The sequence below is a fragment of the Thalassophryne amazonica genome, chromosome 8 (genome assembly GCF_902500255.1).
Source record: "Thalassophryne amazonica chromosome 8, fThaAma1.1, whole genome shotgun sequence".
Taxonomy (NCBI): Eukaryota; Metazoa; Chordata; class Actinopteri; order Batrachoidiformes; family Batrachoididae; genus Thalassophryne; species Thalassophryne amazonica.
This window is the reverse complement of record NC_047110.1, coordinates 59,439,514-59,463,619: the sequence shown is the minus strand read 5'-3', so window position 1 is coordinate 59,463,619 and position 24,106 is coordinate 59,439,514. Positions and strand designations below refer to the sequence as shown.

General features: G+C 39.3%; 2 protein-coding genes across 3 annotated transcripts in view; one reads left to right on the top strand and one right to left on the bottom strand.

The window, feature by feature from the left end:
- smad3b (SMAD family member 3b) overlaps positions 1 to 12,166 on the top strand; it is a 75,450-nt gene extending 63,284 nt beyond the window's left edge. The window contains exons 7-10 of one of the 2 annotated variants that reach the window (XM_034176407.1): positions 2,038 to 2,175; positions 3,995 to 4,139; positions 11,813 to 11,953; positions 12,154 to 12,166. In XM_034176407.1, coding sequence (XP_034032298.1) covers positions 2,038 to 2,175; positions 3,995 to 4,139; positions 11,813 to 11,936 — 407 coding nt within the window. In that variant the 3' untranslated portion in view covers positions 11,937 to 11,953; positions 12,154 to 12,166. Of the gene's footprint in view, positions 1 to 2,037; positions 2,176 to 3,994; positions 4,140 to 11,812; positions 12,133 to 12,153 lie in introns of those variants that run through there. The other variant, XM_034176406.1, reaches the window with a different exon arrangement.
- A 2,468-nt stretch (positions 12,167 to 14,634) lies between these two features.
- Positions 14,635 to 24,106, bottom strand: part of aagab (alpha and gamma adaptin binding protein) — a 28,871-nt gene continuing 19,399 nt past the window's right edge. Inside the window, exons 2-10 of the mRNA XM_034176405.1 lie at positions 18,568 to 18,758; positions 18,385 to 18,481; positions 18,205 to 18,294; positions 17,819 to 17,902; positions 17,636 to 17,712; positions 15,808 to 15,904; positions 15,563 to 15,667; positions 15,405 to 15,454; positions 14,635 to 15,164 (exon numbers count right to left, since the gene is read on the bottom strand). Of these exons, the coding sequence (XP_034032296.1) occupies positions 15,087 to 15,164; positions 15,405 to 15,454; positions 15,563 to 15,667; positions 15,808 to 15,904; positions 17,636 to 17,712; positions 17,819 to 17,902; positions 18,205 to 18,294; positions 18,385 to 18,481; positions 18,568 to 18,758 (869 nt within the window). The 3' untranslated portion in view covers positions 14,635 to 15,086. The remainder of the gene's footprint in view (positions 15,165 to 15,404; positions 15,455 to 15,562; positions 15,668 to 15,807; positions 15,905 to 17,635; positions 17,713 to 17,818; positions 17,903 to 18,204; positions 18,295 to 18,384; positions 18,482 to 18,567; positions 18,759 to 24,106) is intronic.

The window sequence follows — 24,106 nt, the reverse complement described above, 5'->3', positions numbered from 1 at the left end:
TTTAGTGAAACAAATTCTATTTTAAAATGTTATTTAAACATCAGACACCTTCTTTTCATTATTCTTTAACTTTTTTTATTTCCCCTTAAACTGTGATCTCATCTGAGCGGCAACATCCCTACATTCAAGTTTTGTCTTTCAATTCACTGTAAATTATATTGATCAGTTTTAGGAGCAGGTTATACAGCGCTCGGAAAAAAAATTCACGAAATGAGACTTCATGACATGGTTGGCAAATATGGTTGTTACCACCCCCATGTTGAAGGTGTGCTTCCTTTGCATTAAAGGTCAGCATTAACAGGACACATTATGGCTGAATGGCCTTTTTCCTGGTCACCCTGTAACACCTATTGGAACTGAATGTAATAGCATGCAACATTGCAACATGCAGCAGGTGCAGTGCATCCAGAAATTATTCACAGCACTTAACGTTTTCTGCATATTGTTATATTACAGCCTTATTCCAAAATGGATGAAATTCATTTTTTTCCCTCAAAATTCTACATGATACCCCATGACAATGGGAGCTGTATAAGATTTTTGCAAACTTATTAAAAAAAAAAAATAAAGAAATCGCATGTACATAAGTATTCACAGCCTTTGCCATGAAGCTCAGAATTGAGCTCAGGTGCGTCCTGTTTCCATTGATCATCCTTGAGATGTTTCTACAGTTTACTTGGAGTCCACCTGGAGTAAATTCAGTTGATTGGACATGATTTGGAAATGACACCTGTCTACATATAAGGTCTGACAGTGCATGTCAGAGCACAAACCAAACATGAAGTCAAAGGAATTGTCTGGAGACCTCAGAGAAAGGATTGTCTCGAGACACAAATCTGAGGAAGGGTAGAGAAACATTTCTGCTGCTTTGAAGGTCCCAATGAGCACAGTGGCCTCCGTAAATGGAATAAGTTCAGATCCACCAGGACTCTTCCTAGAGCTGGCCGCCCGTCTAAACAGTTATCAGGTGAAAAGGGCCTTAATCAGAGGTGACCAAGAACCAGTGGGCACTCTGTCAGAGCTCCAGCATTCCTCTGTGGACAGAGGAGACCCTTCCAGAAGAACAGCCATCTCTGCAGCAATCCACCAGTCATGCCTGTGTGGTAGAGTGGCCAGACAGAAGCCACTCCTCTAGTAAAAGGCACAAGGCAGCCCACCTGGAGTTTTCCAAATGACACCTGAAGGACTCTCTGGCCACAAGAAACAAAATTCTCTGGTCTGATGAGACAAAGATTGAACTCTTTGGCGTGAATGCCACGTCACGTTTGGAGGAAACCAGGCATGATCCCTACAGTGAAGCATGGTGGTGGTGAAGTATGGTGCTGTGGGGATGTTTTTTTAGCAATAGGAACTGGGAGACTAGTCAGGATTAAGGGAAAGATGAATACAGCAATGCACAGAGACATCCTGGATGAAAACCTGCTCCAGAGTGCTCTGGACCTCAGACTGGGGTGACAGTTCATATTTCAGCAGGACAATGACGCTAAGCACTCAGCTAAGATATCAAAGGAGTGGCTTCAAGACAACTCTCTGAATGTCCTTGAGTGGCCAGACCAGAATCCGGTTGAACATCTCTTGAGAGATCTGAAAATGGCTGTGCACCGATGCTCCCCATCTATCCTGATGGAGCTTTGAGAGGTGCTGCAAACAAAGAATGGGCAAAACCGCCCAAAGATAGGTGTGCCAAGCTTGTGGCATCATATCCAAGAATACTTGAGGCTGTAATTGTGCATCAACAAAGTATTGAACAAAGGGTGTGAATATGTATGTACATGTGAGTTCTTTCTTCTTTTTTTTTTATATGTAGATTTGCAAAAAACCTTTATGTTGTTATTATGGGGTGTTGTGAGTAGAATTTTAAGAGAAAAATGAATTCAGTCCATTTTAAAATAAGGCTGTAACATAACAAAATGTGGAAAAAGTAAAGCATTGTGACTACTTTCAAATGCACTGTACATGCATCAACCTTGTGCAGTGGTAGGTGGCAAAATCAAGGAACCCCTGGAACCAGTGAACTAAGTTCTCTTTCTTTTCCAGGACGGGGTGTGAGGTTGTACTACATCGGTGGAGAGGTGTTTGCAGAATGTCTCAGTGACAGTGCCATCTTTGTCCAGAGTCCCAACTGTAACCAGCGCTATGGTTGGCATCCTGCAACAGTCTGCAAAATCCCTCCAGGTCAGAATGAGAGAAAACATGTCCCCAATACATAAAACCATAGTAAAAGAAAAAAAAATGCCAAAAGCTAGCCAAGAAACTATGTGGGAGGCAGGGCTGTGAAAACTCCGCGGATCCGCGGAATTCCGCGGATTTCATCATGGGCGGGGGGGGGGGGGGGGGGGGGGGGGGGGGGGGGGGGTGTGTGTTAGTGATGTACTCTTTAATCGTGAACATCACTGAGTTTTTAAAATGCTTATCGCAAAGCGTTCTCTTTTTTTACGACATCTTGTAAGTTTTATAAGTCCGCGGACACTGATCTATGTGTTACAGATACAAATCAGTTTCCTCGGATCCGCAGAGGAAAAATGCTGCTCAAAGCATAGCTGTTACGACAGTTGTCGTAAAGCAGGACTGGTTGGTTGCTGCGGCGACGCTGTGTGGCTCCTGTGCGGCGCTTAAGTTAAATGTAGCATGTGGACATCGCAAACTTTTGGAGCGTTCAAGTTTTTAAAAGAATTGTGCAGCATGCCTGTGTCACGGAGCGATGTCGCACAGAGAGAAGATGGCAAGAAAGACTGTTTAAACAAGTCTTATAACGACAAGAATCCGTGGAATTGTCGCTGGCTTCATCAACACACCTGAAAGATAAAAGAAACGGGAAAAGTGAACTGTGCCCTCTCAGGAAACACAGTAAGAATTTTTCTCTCCCTGGAAAATAAACATTCTGCTGTTCAAACAGGATTTTAGACAAAATTATGACTTTTTTTCGCTAATCCAGACTTTCTTTCATTGTAAAAAAGACATTGTGGCTTTGAATGGATTTAGGCTGCATGAATTTAAGAAGAATATAAGTGACTTTTTACATACCTATAAGGTATGTTATTGATATTTTACCATGATTTTCCAAATATTCGTATTCTACAAGCTTTAGCTGTGGTTTTTGAAATGCTGTAACAGTCTTTTCAGTCGTCATTAATTTCATGTAGTTTAATTATTCTGAGTTAATGCATAATTTTGTTTACAATTAAAAGGAAAATCATTCCAGGTCCTACTTCCATGTCATATTCTGTTATTTCAACATCATCATTGACAGGTCAAATAAAAGGTTGAATGTAGGATCATTTAAATATACAGTAATTTTGAGATTTGTTCTTCCAGGAGATGCTGAAAAAGTATCATTAGATAAAAATTTAATTCTGGGGCCCCACAGGGCCCTAGACCCCAGCTCCTGGACGCTGTGCACCCCCCCCCCCCCCCCCCCCCAGATCCCCTGCAAATTTTCCTCAGATTTCACAGCCCTGGGGAGGGGGAGAATCAATTGTTAGAATCAGTTTGATATTTTTGTCTTTGGTGGTTAAGATGTAGCAACTGGGGCAGTGTGACATCAGGTGAAATAAATATTCCATTCAAATGGTCCTGTTGTCTGGACTAAACAACCCAGTCACTGTTTGTAGAATGGGCCATCTAGTATGGGGTACAAGGAGCAAGAACGTGCATGTTTTTGTTGCAAGTGATCAACCTCAGCAGCTGATTTTCTTAATGAGCTCCTTCCTTCATCTTAAAGTCCTGATCATCTATGACATCACCTGCTTAGGTCATTGGAACCAAAGAAAACCTGCACCGAGTTGACCCTTCTGGCCCACCCTTGATCTAAAGTTATTGTTTATATGGCATTCAGTTTCTAACCTGGCGTTGTTGGCTGCTTTCAACGTTTCATCGTCCATCGTGATTCTCCTCCCTCCTCTCAGCAAAACCAGATCACAAATCATTTTGTGACAGACAATTTCTTTTTGTTTTTGTTTAAATTTGTGGTAATATAATCATAATGTCTTTTCAGGCTGTAATCTGAAGATCTTTAACAACCAGGAGTTTGCTGCTCTACTCACTCAGTCCGTTAACCAGGGCTTTGAGGCCGTATACCAACTCACTAGGATGTGCACCATTCGCATGAGTTTTGTCAAAGGGTGGGGAGCAGAATACAGGTAAATAAGTATTTCTACTTCCTTGAGTGCAGTGCATGTTTTTGTCTTTTCTTGTTATTGCCCCAATGGTTCTTTTCATAAAACAGTTTTTGAGAATAAATCAAGAACATTATATACGTATAAAATGCAGCCCCAAAATACCCTTGGCCATATGAGGTTACAGAATTAACTCAATCAATCAGTCAATTTTCTATTCACCTTTAACACCATCTGCAGGACAGTGTGCATGGGCGTATACATGAGCTTTTGAAAAGACCGGAAGATACCTTTGAGTGTGTGTGATGCGCATGCACGCTGACGTCCGCGAGATGTCTTGTAAATCACTCCGGAGGTGTTATCAGGTTATAAAAACAGAGTTTTCAATTTTAGAAGTGCTGAGTTCTTGCTAGCTTTAACGTAATATGAGACATATGTTGGATTTACACAGAAATGCAGCTGTTTCAGAGCGGATTCCGTCATGTTGGATTAGTAGCCAGAGAGAGACCAGCCAGTGATGTCATGGTGCCTCTCTACTCTGATTGGCTGTCACCGTGTCCTTGCCAGAATCCTGACCCCACCACCCCCCCACCACAAATAAAGCAGATTTGCATGATTCATGCTGTCGGTCATATGATCATAATAGGAAACAGAATGTGACCTCTTAATATAGGTCAAGCTTAGCCATCTTTGAACTTGTCCAAGGTCTGTGTCCCAAGAATGTTCCCTGTGAATTTGAAGACCCTGGCAGTAATAGGACTGGAGAGACGCAAAGTCTTCGCAATACCCAATGCCATATTTTGGCCTCTGGTAACAAAACAAAACCTGTATCAAACTCTTGACATTTCCAACTATAGTACAACTTCCAAAGTGGAGCAACCACCCAGTCTGCTTTTTTTTTTTTTTTTTTAACTTTATTCTGTCACAAAACACCAGATCTGTAGTTAAATGTCTTCAAGCTGCTTCTTGACCTTTTAATATTTCACATTAATTCAACTGTGAAGTTCAAGTCTGCATTCAACAGCTTAGACTGAAAATTTGTTTATTTCTTAAAGGTACAATAAAACACCTGCCGTAGCAGGCAGCCCATATGGCACCGTCTTTGTCCCAGCCTGTGATGTTATCACTCAGTAAACTGTTGAGTGCTCACTGCCCCTCGCTTCTCGCTTTTTGTGGAACAGGCTGGGACATGGAATTTGTGCCCCAAGCTCAACAAGACAAACTGAGAGGTTCTGAGTGTTTAAAATCTTGACAATTACAAAGTTTGAAGGTGAAAAGCAAGTGGACAAAGAATGGAGCGGAGGGTGTAGCAGTGTTTTGGAGATATAAGTATTGAGCAGGTTTTTACTTATTGAATGTTTCCTGGTTATTTTTAATAACATATGTCAGAATCCATAAATGCTCCACACCCAAACAGTTGGTGGCGGTAATGCACCGTGTTGGCTTGCAAACCACCAATAAACTCAAAAGTATTTTTGTTTTCCATAAAATTATTTGGAAACACAGTGGATTAAGTCTGACGTTTTCACGTCCTGATCCGAGGCCGAAGGATAAATGTTACATGCCGCTGCTTGTCCACATGGCAGCCAATGAGACGCCATTCCATATCTTACCATGAACTCCACGCCGTGTTGAAACTACAAAACAAATTGAAGAAACATTGTTCTGTGCAGGGAGACGATTTAAAGTTAATCAGAAAATGGGGCTGGTTTGAGCAAAAGGACCAAAACGGTGACCCGACTTTTTATAATAATCCATTAAACAGAAACGACAACTGGTCAGTCTTTGATCTTACGTATGTTTCACATTCTGTCTGGGAAGAATTTACTGTTTACATGCAAACGCTAGCAGGCTAAATCTGCATTCTAATCCAATTACAGTTGTTCCACAAATCTGATTGGTTAATTGTGTGAGATTTCTGACCATAAAATATTGTGTTGACGGTGGCAAAACTGTTTCGCATTTGATGTATTACTCTGCGCCCTGACCATGTTGCTAGGCAGATGTCAATAATGGTGCTGGCAGCTGAGAGAGAAACTGGTGGAGCGCCGACAATGCCGAAATTGTTGAATTTAATTTATCATACGAAGTAATTGATTCTGTGGATACAGAATTAGTCAAAGCGCTTGACCAGATGGAGAAATCTATGGGTCTGCTCACAGAATTTCCAGTTTGGCATGAAGACGCTGTTGCTATGGTAAGCTTCAGTGACCGACGTAAATATTGCAATTACTGCTGTGATCACCGATAAATACGAGGGCTGTCAATAAAGTAAGGGTCCTTTTTTTTTTCCAAAAACTATATGGATTTCATTCATATGTTTTTACGTCAGACATGCTTGAACCCTCGTGCGCATGCGTGAGTTTTTCCACGCCTGTCGGTGACGTCATTCGCCTGTGAGCACTCCTTGTGGGAGGAGTCGTCCAGCCCCTCGTCGGAATTCCTTTGTCTGAGAAGTTGCTGAGAGACTGGCGCGTTGTTTGATCAAAATTTTTTCTAAACCTGTGAGACACATCGAAGTGGACACGGTTCGAAAAATTAAGCTGGTTTTCAGTGAAAATTTTAACGGCTGATGAGAGATTTTGAGGTGATTGTCGCTTTAAGGACTTCCCACAGTGCGAGACGTCGCTCAGCGCTCTCAGCCGCCGTCGTCAGCCTGTTCAAGCTGAAAACCTCCACATTTCAGGCTCTATTGATCCAGGACGTCGTGAGAGAACAGAGAAGTTTCAGAAGAAGTCGGTTTCAGCATTTTATCCGGATATTCCACTGGTAAAGGAGATTTTTTTTAATGAAAGACGTGCGGACGGATCCGCGCGTCGGGACGCAGCCGACGCGGTGCGGCGGCACAGGAAAAACACCTCCGTGTTGATAACCATTTGTAAAATCCAGGCAGCTTTTGATGGCTTTCAGTGGAGTGAGTATATGAGAAATTGTTTAACAGGCAGGACATGTTCCAACTTGTCCTTAAGGCTTTCAACAGAGGTGTTTTTCCTGTGGCGGAGCGTCGCGGCGGCTGCGTCCCGACGCGCGGACCCGTCCGCACGTCTTTCATTAAAAAAAATCTCCTTTAACAGTGGAATATCCGGATAAAATGCTGAAACCGACTTCTTCTGAAACTTCTCTGTTCTCGCACGACGTCCTGGATCAATAGAACCTGAAATGTGGAGGTTTTCAGCTTGAACAGGCTGACGACGGCGCCTGAGAGCGCTGAGCGACGTCTCGCACCGTGGGAAGTCCTTAAAGCGACAGAATCACCTCAAAATCTCTCATCAGCTGTTAAAATTTTCACTGAAAACCAGCTTAATTTTCGAACCGTGTCCACTTCGATGTGTCTCACAGGTTTAGAAAAAAATTTGATCAAACAACGCGCCAGTCTCTCAGCAACTTCTCAGACAAAGGAATTCCGACGAGGGGCTGGACGACTCCTCCCACAAGGAGTGCTCACAGGCGAATGACGTCACCGACAGGCGTGGAAAAACTCACGCATGCGCACGAGGGTTCAAGCATGTCTGACGTAAAAACATATGAATGAAATCCATATAGTTTTTGAAAAAAATAAAAAGGACCGTTACTTTATTGACAGCCCTCGTACAATAATAATGGGGGTTATTTGACGACTCGGGACCAGGAATCTAGCAACATTTCCTTAAAACTACGGTCTGCATAGCGGTTTTAATTGGACTATATTATTATGCTTGTTTAGATGTAACCTTGAGTGAAGTGGTCTTTCGCTGAAAACACAGATCCATGTTGAATTACTTACAGAAAAATAAACCGTGCAAATTATGGAATTGGATTAGAATGGGAATAACCCCTTGTGTCTGATTTGTGGACGTTAATGCTGGATTTTATGGTCGCAAATATCCGTTTTACGTAAGACTCAATTTGCGACCGTAAAACACAGCATTAACATACGCAAATCATCAGACAGAACAGGGTCATTCCCTAATTTTATGGTTCTTCTGGACACAGGCTTTCTGAAATTTTGGGGTGAAAAAAATCCAAAACATAATGGCAGAGTTCACAATTTCGAAAAGAGGGGACAGCCTGTCTTGTGATAACGGCTTGAAGAACAAGATTAGATGGCAGTGGTTAGAGGAAAAAGACAAGAATGGGGATTTTTTTTTTTTTTAAGTCTTCTGTGTCAGGAAAACAAACCAGGGAGGTAAGAAGATATTTTTATTAGATTATCACTTACATTATGCATAAGACCCCGCAGAAGAATGCGGTCATGTTCAATCCCCCTGTGCAAAGGGGATTCCCACTACACTGTGGACAGTCGTGATGTGGAGGAAAAAAATATGCCAATGAGTCTGAACACTGTCTCACTCACACAGGCACACCGTGACGTCTGGCACCTTAAAAAGCTAGTTTTTTCTTAACCAAAACCAATTAATGCCAGCCTGTAAGATTATTATAATTAATATTTCACCATTCTGATTGGGTCAAGAGAGATCTGTGAGGTGTATGTTATAAAGGTTTATCAAGGAGCACTGAGTGCACCCTCTGTGCAAAACGCTACATCTTTTAGTGAAGTAAATGACTGTCCATGCTGGACTTCCACACACTCAGTCACCTACTGCCTGCTGATGTAAACGCAGCACATCAAGTAGCTCAGACTTCCTGGCGTGCGGAGAATAGAGATGATGGAAGTAATCCCATCTAGCTTGTTGTATACTGTTTAGAGAGTGTGTAATATATCTGTAAGTTATTACTTAGTTGGGGGATATAGTGCCTGTGCTGGTAACAGTGTAGGGCTTGGACAGCAGAAATGTGGGTGAGATAGTCCTTTGCAACCAGCTTGTGAACAAGATAATTCAAATCAAGAAATGGCATCATCTAGGAACTCACCAAATTAAGCGAGCAGTCACAACAGAATGGGAAAGTAAGATCAGAACTAAAGAATAGACAGAAGGTGCAGCTGTGGTTGGTGTTTATAAAAAAAAGAAAAAAAAAGGGGGGGGGGGGGGGTTTAACACAAATAACTTGTTTGAAAGATTTTGAAGTCTTTGAAATATGGGTGTTTTGAACATTGTTCTGCAGTCTGCATGAAAAGGAATCCAAACATCACAATACAAGCAAAAATATCTAACATGAAAGTAAAATTCTAATTAAAGAATAGATAGAACCTCTGCCTGGGGATGGTGCCACGCTTCACTGGTGCTGCAATGGCCAACTTGGAATGCTGCTTTGAAACTTCAAATGCTAATTCTTGTAGTTTAAGTGGCAGATGTAAAGAGATAAGGTACATGGTATAGAATCAAGAGTAATGAAAGGTGTGTGCAGAGGGAAAAAAATAAAAATTCTTCCTCTTAACTCAGTCTTAAGGAAGATAAACAGTGCCATATTTATCCCCCTTCTGTTTCTTGTTCTACCAGGACATCATCTGTTCTGCTCTTATGGCCCAGTCACACGGCACTTAACGAAGGGTGACGAAGACCTGACGAAACAAGAAATCTGGACTTTCATTGACTGTCGTTGGCATTGTTTAACCTTTGCGCAGCCTTGTTCCTGCAGTGGGCGCTTCGTCAGGATTTTTAAACTGTTGAAAATTTTGAACGAAGGGCAACGAAAACCTCAATTCGTCTGTGTCTCGTTTTGCTGTCGTTCTTGACGTTTTTTAAGCATTTGTGTAGTTTTTGTAACGTTATTGTTTAATTTGACTTCGTTGGAGCAGCTGAACGTTTTCACACAGCGCAGAAGCCAGTTTGTGAGCGCTGAGGCTGCTGCTGCGTTCATGTACATCGGAAATTACAGGGCAAACACAGCTTGCTTGCTTGGATTTTTTTGATCTGTGTGGGGGGGCAGCTTCAATGGGCTCAGGCACCTTACATAGGCCAGAATTAATCTTTTGTGTGGATATAATTAATTATTTTGCCACAAGCAACTGTTGAATTTGAAACAACAAAAAAGTTGTAATTTCTGACAGTACTTGAGGGTGATTCTTTAACTACGGGCACTATTGGCCTTGTAAATGTAATTTCCACCACACCATTGCCTTACAATATAAAGCGCCTTGGGGCAACTGTTTGTTGTGATTTGGTGCTATATACATGTGCTCTGATGTCACTGTTTATCTCCATAGAAACTACCCAAACAATCTTTCATACAAACTGTTTAAAGGGACATTGTGTTGTGGTGGAAATTACGGCAATAGTGTGGGACAACTACATTTTGTTTAAAAAAAAAAGTTGTATGACATTGAATACCCCAATTATGTTTTGATTATTTTACTGATATTTTATTCTGAGATATTTTAAAACATTAGAAAAAAAAACGTTTCTTTACCATTCATTTTTATCATTGAAGATCAAAAGTCTGGGTGTGGGACAAGCACAAAACGGCAATATTTGCATATAATGATGCTGAAAAAAGGTGAAAAAGTCATCATAGACTCCTAGAACAAAGTTCTTAACACACTTTCATTGTAAAGATAACTATATTAGTGTGAAATTTCCCCTTTTTTCTGTTTTTCATACAATATGATCAAAGGACATAAGTGCCTGTAGTCTAAGAATCACCCTTGAATGAAGCATCAGCGGCAGCAGGAGCTCCTGCGTGCGCTTATTTTGTATTAAATATAATAATATGACTGTAGGAATGACAATCCAGGCCTTCTGTACATGTGGCAACAGGTAGATGAATCAAAATGATTATATAAAGAGCTGTTCTGGAAGGAAAAATTCACGTTGTGGATCAGTGATCAGCTGGTGGAAATAACTGCATGTGAGTCAATGCGCGCGTTCACATGCACTGATTTACTGTTCTGATATATTCAAACATCTTTACACTAACGTTTATATTTATTCTCCCTTTTGGCAGTTTTCTGTTATAAATAAATATATATGGCTTAGAACATAATACAGTGATAGCAGTGACCACGGTGCACTTTTTTTTTTTTAATTGGAGGAAGACGGAGCGCACAGTGTGGATTCTGATAATGATAGACATGATCCCTCTTTTGTTCTGGACGAGGAACCAGAGCAGGTGGTCCACTGACGTGCACACAGATCTCCAGAGATTCTGTTTGCATTTTCTCCGGGACTCAGGTGCTATGAGCTCCGTCCCAGCGCCGAGTCCTGGAACGCAGAGACGCAGACACACACTGCTCCAGCTGTGGCTCCAGGTGCATTTCGTCGAGATCGTGAGCTCCGGTTTTGTTAATTTCCTCTTTCATCCCTTTTGCGCTCTTGCTTCGCAGACTGTTTGGTGATAAATGCTCTTTCGTCCACCTTTTCTCAACGAATTGTGACGTTTTTTACCTTTTCCCTTTGTTCAGGAATCGTCGTGTGCCGTGTGACTGGGCCCTTAGTTTGTGGTTTGCCGCTGGTAACCTGCCATCTTAGTCTGTGTCCAGAATTTGTTTTGAATCCTCTGGAATGCCTGTATTTTGAAAATGAACACATGCACTGTGCTAGATCTCCTGGTGAACACTGGCACCTGCTGGACAATTCAGGAGTGTGTATCCATTTCAAAACTATCAATTTCATACTTAAGGTGCAGTTAATGCAGAGTTTGTATGTGTTCTGTCACATACGGGGCTTGGCTTGTATCTAATACCAAAATGAGTGTGTAATAAGAGTTACATTGTGCAATGACATGCACAATAGGCATCTATATTTTGCGTTAGAATGAATACATACATAGCCAACCTGTGGCAGTGCAATAACGATAAACTGTTTGCCTTTACTCTGCAGACGTCAAACAGTGACCAGCACCCCCTGCTGGATAGAGCTGCATCTCAATGGGCCTTTGCAGTGGCTGGACAAAGTGCTCACACAGATGGGATCTCCAAGCATCCACTGTTCCAGCGTGTCTTAGAATCAGCACATTTCTAAGTGTTGTTCCTCTCTCGCTCTCTCTCTCTTCCTCTCTTTGCAGAGCACTTTTCTATTAGAACAATTTAGTGTCTCCAGTTGATGTTTCCTTGTGTTCAGGCACCTCTGTTGTATATGTAGCTTAACACGTTTTAACCAGTATCTTCATTCAGGTGTCATACCAATAACTAGTATTTTTTTTTTTTTTTTTTTTTTTTAAGATGTGCTTGTTTCCTATCTTGGACATTACGGTACACTTTCAGCTTAGATTTTCATTACTTTTGATTCTATGAATTAGCTAAATGTGCATATGCTATGCTTAATGTGTACCACTCAATCAGGAAGCATATACTGGATTTAGATGGAAGAGAATTATAATGTAACTTAACATTCTTTTCTTTAAAAGTCACTTAGGTTTGGAGTACATCTGACTGGCCAGCGCTTTTACTCAAGGCATTATGAATGGATAAGTTGAGAGATTTCAAGTCATGTTCAAAACTTATCAAATACTCAATGGACATCTTTATTAATAATGAAGTGGCTAATACTTCAAGTACAAGGTACTCTGGCCACATTGTCTATTAAATATGATTATTTGTCCATGTTAAGAACATGGACGGTGACCTTTCTTTAATAGACCTTGTGTGAAAACTATTTTCCTCAGTGAGAAATGCATTTTATAAGTTATTTTTGGATACTGTCCTGTATGGGGAATATTTTTATTATTGTCTGAGTACAATTGTACATACGTATTTATAGCTTTGTATATGACTTAACACAGTCAACCCTTCTGACTTCTGCCATAGATTCCCTTAAAGGTATTGCTTAATTGTAGGCTTAATTACTGCAGTAACTGTTATTTTATAACAGAGGCATGGAACTTTTGTTGTAGACTGAATTTAGGCGTTTATCACTGTTTGGCATCTGTGATTTGAGCATTCATTAATTTTCTTTATCTGCATATTACTCAGTACTCCTTAAGAATAAATTGTGCACTTCTCGGTTACTGTTCACTGTTGAGCTAGTTTTAGTCACTAACGTGCTTGTCCAATAAATGCTGAATATGTACATAGCTACAATATAAGGCATGTGTAACATGATGAATGTCCTTGTTCACTGTATGAAATGATGGTAATTCTTAACTTGCAGCATGTAAGAGTCTTGATGTTATCAATTTTAAATGGGTACACAGTAATAAACTGTGTACAACAGCACATTAGCTTGTTGATAAATCTTGTATATTTTGGTACTCTTAATTTGTGGTCTCCTACGTCTTATTTACATTTTTGTTCATGTAGTCTTTTACTTTAATTTGCCATTGATTTGTTATCAGTGACAATTTAAATAAAAGAAATTTCAAAGTCTTTAATTGCTTTGTTAACTGACTATAAAAAGCCACTTTTGATAAACAAGCAGCCATAGTCTGGGCCGGCAGACCGAGGCTTTGGACACGACAGACAAACTGTGTCAAGCTACGTGTTTGAGCTAAGTTTTTGCAAAATCCTTTCCACAGGGTTGAGTGGACTAGTGACCATATTATGACTTGGAACATAACAGCTGTGAAACAATTGGTAACAGTTTACTTCTCTGACTTATTACATTTCTGTGCAGAAACCGGCTCTCACAGATGACCACAGCTGCTCCTAATGATTCATCAATCCAGCATCCAGTGATCATCAGATGACATACATGTCTTTGGGTTATTATGTAGTTAATGTTAAAACTAAGATGGTTTTTGGATTGATCCGCTATATCTACCTACACACTCGCTGCCTTTTACAGGGTACAGTTGGGCTTTAGAAAAGTTTACAAACATGGCTTTTGCCAAACTGTTTGCGTTAATGACTGAACTCTGGGGTAATGTGAAGTATTCAGTGGTGTCTTATTTATACCACAATGTAAACTCTTTAACAAATCAAACAGTTGTGGTCTACAAAACAAAATTTAAAGTTATTGCAAAGCCTGTGGATTACACCATAGTATATGTTACACACACACTAGTAATGTACGGCTTGTACAGCAAAAATGTGGATGAATGAGTGAAGAGGGGAGTGATTTCTTCCATAGCTTGTGTAAGCAGTTATTTAAAAAGAATCATCTTTCAAGTCACCAAATTAAGAGAATATTCTTAATTCTCTCAGGTCACATACAGACAACGGACTGATCAGTTAGCGGTTAAGATCCGCCACATCAATCATGAGCAACTTTGCTTATGCAACAACCCACAGATGCATCTGCTACCTGCTGGATGGTTTTATGGACAGATCATGGAAAATTGCTGTGGATGAAATTAATGTAGAGTGTTATCCACCTGATGAATCCCAGGCACATCATGTGCTCATTCAGCTAATACAAGCACCGCAGGGAGAAACATAAAGGGAAACTAACACTGGGATTCAAGGATGGATAGAATGCCTGACAAAGGATGACGCCACAGCCCTGTCTGTACTGCAGAGTAGTGACTGAAGCTTGAAACACTGCTGAAGAACATGTTGAAGCCTTTGCTAGACCCATAACTCTACAATACATGCTGTATGTACTAACAGAGGCATTATTACATCACCAGCTGTTTCAAAACAAAACATGAGTGAATTAAATCAGTCAGGGCAAGGTCTGTATGTGCACTAACATGTATACTGCTTATCAATTTTTTCAGTAAGAATTCAACAATCGTTTAAATTCAAAGCCAGACAAGAGAAAACAAAGGTGCTTTAAGTCTTTATGTTAAGGACTAGAACTTGCATTACATATCTTGCAACTTTCAGGATAAGGCACATTATGCCACTTAAAAAAAAGTGAGACAACTTGTACCAGAAGGATACACAAATGTTTAAAGTCAAACCTCACACAATAAATTGTAAGTTTCTTTCCCCATCTTCATCACCCTCAAACATTTGCTTTAAAGTGTAACTCAGAAGAGAAGTCATGGTGATCTATTGGCCCTCTACTCCAATCAGTAACAATACTAAAATACAGGATTTCAGTCACTTCACTGAAGAAGCCAGATGTTTAACACTGTACTACTTACAGCAACATTTGATAACCTTGTCTTTTCAAGTTGGAGCAACAGGTCAAAGAGTGCTGGGTCATGATGATACCCCAGGGAAATGTTTTGATATTCAGAAGTAAGAATGGCTCAGTCAGTCATTACAGGTTAACTCTCCTCACCCGACGACAACCCGTCTATCTCGTCTTCATCCCCACCGATGGCCATCCAAAAAGCTTTTGCCACCTGGAAATGTAGTTTGCATCTTGTAAGCAATTACATTTTGTAACATAATGTTATATTACATGAAAATCAGAGTCCCACTGAACCAGCTTCAGTTTAAATCAAATGTAAGCATCACACACTGCTGAGACTGAGGACTGCTTAAAACGTTTTCATGGGGGTGCAGATCAGACGACTTCTGCAATCTGAGACACTCATCTCCACTGCTGGACTAAGAAAACATGTTGGTAATCATCTGCTTACCTTCTCTGCATGAACCTTTCTTTGCTCATGAGGTAGCGATGAAGCTTTGTCTGCAAAACAAAACATTTCATTTTAAGTGAGTGAATTTGATTTCTACACCGAGAGAGGAAAAACAATGACATTAAAATAATTTGGATTAGGACCAGAACTCCAATTACCTTTCATCTCTTTTAATTTGGTGAAGAGGCGCTCAAAATGATCTACATCTGCATCTCCAGCTGTGAGGTTAGCAAGTTCCTGAATGTCTAAATCAGTCACTGGATCTGTGAGGATCAATGCGACAACTTATTAATTAGGTGGGCATGATAAACAGAATGTAAAAGAAGAGGTTTTTTTTTTTTTTGCTAACTGAACGTGGTATAGGAACCATTTCTTTAGACGTTATCAAAAACAGTTCACTTGCCAACTACTGCGTTTTCCTGGGTCTCTGTGTTTGCCTCGCGCTCTGTGTGGGTCACAGCTTCACTGACAAGTGCGCCCTCTACTGGCACACCAGAAGGCTGTCACAGAAAGTGAACTTTGGTTAGCCTGCCTCAGTGAAAATACACTCAACAAAAATATAAACGCAACACTTTTGGTTTTGCTCCCATTTTGTATGAGATGAACTCAAAGATCTAAAACTTTTTCCACATACACAATATCACCATTTTCCTCAAATACTGTTCACAAACCAGTCTAAATCTGTGATAGTGAGCACTTCTTTGCTGAGATAATCCATCCCACCTCACAGGTGTGCCATATTAAGATGCCGATTAGACACCATGATTAGTGCACAGGTGTGCCTTAGACTGTCCACAATAAAAGGCCACTCTGAAAGGTGCAGTTTTATCACACAGCACAATGCCACAGATGTCGCAAGATTTGAGGGAGCGTGCAATTGGCATGCTGACAACAGGAATGTCAACCAGAGCTGTTGCCTGTGTATTAAATGTTCATTTCTCTACCATAAGCCGTCTCCAAAGGCGTTTCAGAGAATTTGGCAGTACATCCAACCAGCCTCGCAACCACAGACCACGTGTAACCACACCAGCCCAGGACCTCCACATCCAGCATGTTCACCTCCAAGATCGTCTGAGACCAGCCACTCGGACAGCTGCTGAAACAATCGGTTTGCATAACCAAAGAATTTCTGCACAAACTGTCAGAAACCGTCTCATTGAAGCTCATCTGCATGCTCGTCATCCTCATCGGGGTCTCGACCTGACTCCAGTTCGTCGTCGTAACCGACTTGAGTGGGCAAATGCTCACATACGCTGGCGTTTGGCACGTTGGAGAGGTGTTCTCTTCACGGATGAATCCCGGTTCACGCTGTTCAGGGCAGATGGCAGACAGCGTGTGTGGCGTCGTGTGGGTGAGCGGTTTTCTGATGTCAATGTTGTGGATCGAGTGGCCCATGGTGGCGGTGGGGTTATGGTATGGGCAGGCGTCTGTTATGGACGAAGAACACAGGTGCATTTTATTGATGGCATTTTGAATGCACAGAGATACCGTGACGAGATCCTGAGGCCCATTGTTGTGCCATCCAAGAACATCACCTCATGTTGCAGCAGGATAATGCACGGCCCCATGTTGCAAGGATCTGTACACAATTCTTGGAAGCTGAAAATATCCCAGTTCTTGCATGGCCGGCATACTCACCGGACATGTCACCCATTGAGCATGTTTGGGATGCTCTGGACTGGCGTATACGACAGCGTGTACCAGTTCCTGCCAATATCCAGTAACTTCTCACAGCCATTGAAGAGGAGTGGACCAACATTCCACAGGCCACAATTGACAATCTGATCAACTCTATGCAAAGGAGATGTGTTGCACTGCATGAGGCAAATGGTGGTCACACCAGATACTGACTGGTATCCCCCCCCCAATAAAACCAAAACTGCACCTTTCAGAGTGGCTTTTTATTGTGGACAGTCTAAGGCACACCTGTGCACTAATCATGGTGTCTAATCAGCATCTTGATATGGCACACCTGTGAGGTGGGATGGATTATCTCAGCAAAGGAGAAGTGCTCACTATCACAGATTTAGACTGGTTTGTGAACAATATTTGAGGGAAATGGTGATATTGTGTATGTGGAAAAAGTTTTAGATCTTTGAGTTCATCTCATACAAAATGGGAGCAAAACCAAAAGTGTTGCGTTTATATTTTTGTTGCGTGTATAACAAAGATAATACAGATAATGAAAAAGTGAACTCGGCAATCATGAACAAACAGAAGATGTCACTGACTGGTGCATCCTGGGAAATGCGCGTTTTGTGTCTGGAGCCCACCAAGCTACTCATCAGGCCAAAGCCCTGATTGTGCCCTAAGAGGCAGACATCAACAATCACTGCCACATACTGCGCATAGGTAGATTAAAGATAAACAACTGCAGAAGGTGTTATCCTAGTCATACTGGTGATGTCACTCACCATCTTTCATCTCCACACTGGACCAAACGTTGGCATTGAGAGCCTGAAGAATTCTCTTTACTCCCGTTGACTCTGGAAAGTCATCTGACAAAAACAAAAAGTTCAGCGCAAATGTTACAGTATATCCTAATAATGTACAATAAATAAACAAGTGATTAAAGCAGTAAACTTTGATGAGGAGGAAGTTGCTACATTGTGCTGACCATCCAGGAGTTAATGAACACTTTGAAAAAAATATAACTTGTTTGACCCTTGATAACAGTATACACTCTAGTGAGCACTACTCCAGACAGGGTCCGACTAAAAACGGTTCTGTAACAGTTGAACAGTATTGTTCTGTGGACTGACTAATGTTCCAGTTTCTACTATTTCTGCAATAAACTTACCATCTTCATCTGGCAAATCCTGTGGATTCAGCTCCACCAACTCAAAGGCATGAGCCAAACACCACTGTTGTGCTGCATGTCTTGTGACCCCTAGAATTAAACACTCAAATTCAGACCATCATATATCACTAAAATTACATTCTGCAACTTCCAGACTCCAGGTAGTGACAGAGAACTAACCATTCTCACAGACTCTGTCGCACACAAGAATGAGCACCTCTGGAGCAATATCTTCCACCACTGATATCCAAGGATTCAGCTTTTCCAGCCCATCTTTCTGCAAACGCCATGCATGCATAATGGTCACAACATGTACTATCACATGACAGATAGCAGTACACCTCCATTTTTGAAGACACATACCACTGTACTGTCAAAATATCCGATGAAAGCTTGCATGGTCTGTGCAATCTCTGATGACACTTGAAATGTGCTTGGCACAACACAGAGTCTGACATCAGCCGTGTAATATTTATTGTTGATGGTCCAGGGATAAAAGGCGACCGCTTCCCCCTGCCTGGTTGGCTCAGGCAAAGTGTTGGAACAGAGGATTTCTAAACGCAACAATGAGAACACTTAAGATTAAAAGTGTCATTGTGTAAAATATGCTTTAATTGACTTTTTACAAAGGATAAATTCACCTTCTTTTTTTTTTACAAAGTAATTTTAAAACATTGCTACAAGTATGGGGCCATTATTGTAGCAAAGTATTTGGAAATGTGTATTTGGGTTGTGTGTAAGTAACCACATTCACAAGTCTGTAAAAAAAAAATCTGTATTTCAATTCGTGCGTATGTAACCAGATCCACAAATGTGTAAAAAAAAGTGTGTAACCAGATGTACAAATGTGTAAAACAAAATCTGTGTGTAACCAGATCTCCAAATGTGTAAAAAAATAAAAAATAAATAAATAAATCTGAATCTGTATCCGTACTAATGTATCACTCCATTAAAAAAATGTAAACTTTTTTTATGGAGTGATACCTTAGTTTGTTTTCATATAGTGTTTTTTTATGGAGTGATGTGTTACTTTACATTAGTTTCAAGTTATTCAAACTAACGTATCACTCCATAAAACAAATTAAAAACATTTTAGGAAGTGATACATTGATTTAAATAACTTTAAGATAATGTATCACTCCATAAAAGAAATTAAAACTGTTTTATGGAGTGATACATTAGTTTGAAGATTGAAACGCACAAGAAGTCAGACTCCAAAATAAAAGTTAAATTGTTAAATTGTCTGCTTTTGTGAACAAATAGAAGAAATTTGTGGGATTATTCCAACATCACCACATTCTAACAGCATGAAACTTGGCATTTTGAAGCACATTAAACAACCCAAACAGTCACTTATGACATCATGTTTCATAATTTAGACATCAAAACCACCTATGGACATAATTTTAACAAGCTCGAAAAAACTTCAACATGTTCACTACAGCAGCAGCATAAAGCACTGCAATCCGCAGAATAAGGACATTTATTTATCAGTACATTTTACCCAGAATGCATTGAATCCAACCTGAAGTGGTGGTCAGGCTTAAAATGGGAGGGGTGACCGATATTATTGTTGCTTGCGTCCCCTGGTAGTGTGAAGTTGAATAGCCACGGCGACACACACACACACACACACACACACACACACACACACACACACACACACACACACACACACACACACACACACACACACACACATCACTGCATGCATTTACAGATCTAACATGGAGTGTAGCAAAAGTCACGTATAAGAACACAGCCAATACACACACACGAGTTTTATTTATTTATTTTACACATTTGTGGATCTGGTTACATACATATGAATCGAAGTACGAACACAGATTTTTTTTTTTTTTTTTTTTTTTACACATTTGTGGATGTGGTTACACACACGCACAACTTAGGTAAAGTTAGAAAGATATTCACAGATTTGAAGTTCACGGCTCAATAGCTCTTAAGAGAAAAATTGTAGAAAGACAAACACCACTAGTTTCTAACCTCAGGAAGGTAGACAACAAGCTACAACCTTATTTTTATCCACATGAGCCGTCCTCTGAGCTGAAAAAAATAACACTGATCTGAACGGGCAGGCGGCAGAGAAACGGAAGCTTACGGACCATCTACAAAGTGCATACATGGGAAAAAAAAAAGACACCAGAAAATTATTGAATAAATCATTGTAATAAGGAGTGATATCACCAAATTCACTGCACACATCAGTGGGGTCCTGCTGATTATACTACAGAGCTCAGTTTGCAAAAAAGTAATTTTAAAAAAATTTGGAGAATTTTTCATTGATTATATTTTCAATAGCATCAAAGTCATAAGATGTGGTGTCGCCAAATTCACTGCACACAACAGCCATGTCCTGTTGATTATACTACAGCACTCAGTTTGGGAAAAAGTAATTTTAAATTGTTTTATTTTCAATAGCATCAAAGTCATAAGGTGTAGTGACACAATATTTACTGCACACATCAGTGGTGTCTTGCTGATTATACTGCAACACTCACTTTTGGAAAAAGTCGTTTTCAAAAAATTTTGAGAATTTTGATTGTTTAAATTTTCAATAGCATCAAAGTAATGAGGTGTAGTGACACAAAATTTACTGCACAACAGTGGTGTCCTGCTGATTATACTACAACACTCACTTTGGGGAAAAAGTCATTTTAAAAAACTTTTGGAGAATTTTTTATTGTTTAAATTTTCAATAGCATCAAAGTCATAAGGTGTAATGACACAAAATTCACTGCACACAACAGGGGTGTCCTGTTGATTATACTACAACACTCACTTTGAGAAAAAGTCATTTAAAAAAAAAGTTTGGAGAATTTTTGATTGTTTAAATTTTTCAATAGCATTAAAGTCATAAGGTGTAGTGACACAAAATTTACTGCACACAACAGTGGTGTCCTGTTGATTATACTACAACACTCACTTTGGGGAAAAAGTCATTTTCAAAAATTATGGAGAATTTCTGATTGTTTTTATTTTCAATAGCATCAAAGTCATTTGGAGTAGTGTCACAAAATTCACTGCACACAACAGTGGTGTCCTGCTGATTATACTACAACACTCACTTTGAGAAAAAGTCATTTAAAAAATTTTTGGAGAATTTTTGATTGTTTAAATTTTCAATAGCATCAAAGTCATGAGGTGTAGTGACACAAAATTCACTGCACACAACAGTGGTGTCCTGCTGATTATACTACAACACTCACTTTGGGAAAAAGTCATTTAAAAAATTTTTGGAGAATTTTTGATTGTTTAAATTTTCAATAGCATCAAAGTCATTTGGTGTAGAGTCACAAAATTCACTGCACACAACAGTGGTGTCCTGCTGATTATACTACAACACTCACTTTTGGAAAAAGTTGTTTTCAAACATTTTTGAGAATTGTGATTGATGCTATTGAAAATTTAAACAAAGTCATGAGGTGTAGTGACACACACAACAGGGGTGTCCTGCTGATTATACTACAACACTCACTTTGGGAAAAAAGTCATTTAAAAAAATTTGTAGAATTTTTGATTGTTTAAATTTTCAATAGCATCAAAGTCATAAGGTGTAGTGACACAAAATTCACTGCACACAACAGGGGTGTCCTGCTGATTATACTACAACACTCACTTTGGGAAAAAGTAATTAAAAAAAAAATTTGGAGAATTTTTGATTGTTTAAATTTTTCAATAGCATCAAAGTCATAAGGTGTAGTGACACAAAATTTACTGCACACAACAGTGGTGTCCTGCTGATTATACTACAACACTCACTTTGGGAAAAAGTCATTTTAAAAAAAAATTTTGGAGAATTTTTTTATTGTTTGAATTTTCAATAGCATCAAAGTCATAAGGTGTAGTGACACAAAATTCACTGCACACAACAGGGGTGACCTGCTGATTATACTACAACACTCACTTTGGGAAAAAGTAATTAAAAAAAAAAGTTTGGAGAATTTTTGATTGTTTAAATTTTTCAATAGCATTAAAGTCATAAGGTGTAGTGACAAAATTTACTGCACACAACAGTGGTGTCCTGTTGATTATACTACAACACTCACTTTGGGAAAAAGTCATTTTCAAAAATTATGGAGAATTTGATTGTTTTTATTTTCAATAGCATCAAAGTCATTTGGAGTAGTGTCACAAAATTCACTGCACACAACAGTGGTGTCCTGCTGATTATACTACAACACTCACTTTGAGAAAAAGTCATTTAAAAAATTTTTGGAGAATTTTTGATTGTTTAAATTTTCAATAGCATCAAAGTCATGAGGTGTAGTGACACAAAATTCACTGCACACAACAGTGGTGTCCTGCTGATTATACTACAACACTCACTTTGGGAAAAAGTCATTTAAAAAAATTTTGGAGAATTTTTGATTGTTTAAATTTTCAATAGCATCAAAGTCATTTGGTGTAGAGTCACAAAATTCACTGCACACAACAGTGGTGTCCTGCTGATTATACTACAACACTCACTTTTGGAAAAAGTTGTTTTCAAACATTTTGAGAATTGTGATTGATGCTATTGAAAATTTCAACTAAGTCATGAGGTGTAGTGACACACACAACAGGGGTGTCCTGCTGATTATACTACAACACTCACTTTGGGGAAAAAAGTCATTTAAAAAAATTTGTAGAATTTTTGATTGTTTAAATTTTCAATAGCATCAAAGTCATAAGGTGTAGTGACACAAAATTCACTGCACACAACAGGGGTGTCCTGCTGATTATACTACAACACTCACTTTGGGAAAAAGTAATTAAAAAAAAATTTGGAGAATTTTTGATTGTTTAAATTTTTCAATAGCATCAAAGTCATAAGGTGTAGTGACACAAAATTTACTGCACACAACAGTGGTGTCCTGCTGATTATACTACAACACTCACTTTGGGAAAAAGTCATTTTAAAAAAAAATTTTGGAGAATTTTTTATTGTTTGAATTTTTCAATAGCATCAAAGTCATAAGGTGTAGTGACACAAAATTCACTGCACACAACAGGGTGTCCTGCTGATTATACTACAACACTCACTTTGGGAAAAAGTAATTTAAAAAAAAATTTGGAGAATTTTTGATTGTTTAAATTTTTCAATAGCATTAAAGTCATAAGGTGTAGTGACACAAAATTTACTGCACACAACAGTGGTGTCCTGTTGATTATATGACAACACTCACTTTGGGAAAAAGTCATTTTCAAAAATTATGGAGAATTGTTGATTGTTTTTATTTTCAATAGCATCAAAGTCATGAGGTGTAGTGACACAAAATTTACTACACACAACAGGGATGTCCTGCTGATTATACTACAACACTAACTTTGGGGAAAAAGTCATTTAAAAAAAATTGGAGAATTTTTGATTGTTTAAATTTTTCAATAGCATCAAAGTCATAAGGTGTAGTGACACAAAATTTACTGCATACAACAGTGGTGTCCTGCTTATTATACTACAACACTCACTTTTGGAAAAAGTTGTTTTCAAAAAATTTTGGAGAATTTTGATTGTTTAAATTTTCAATAGCATCAAAGTCATGAGGTGTAGTGACACAAAATTTACTGCACACAACAGTGGTGTCCTGCTGATTATACTACAACACTCACTTTGGGAAAAAGTCATTTTCAAAAATTATGGAGAATTTTTGATTGTTTTTATTTTCAATAGCATCAAAGTCATTTGGAGTAGTGTCACAAAATTCACTGCACACAACAGTGGTGTCCTGCTGATTATACTACAACACTCACTTTGGGAAAAAGTCATTTAAAAATGTTTTGAGAATTTTTGATTGTTTAAATTTTCAATAGCATCAAAGTCATGAGGTGTAGTGACACAAAATTTACTGCACAACAGTGGTGTCCTGCTGATTATACTACAACACTCACTTTGGGAAAAAGT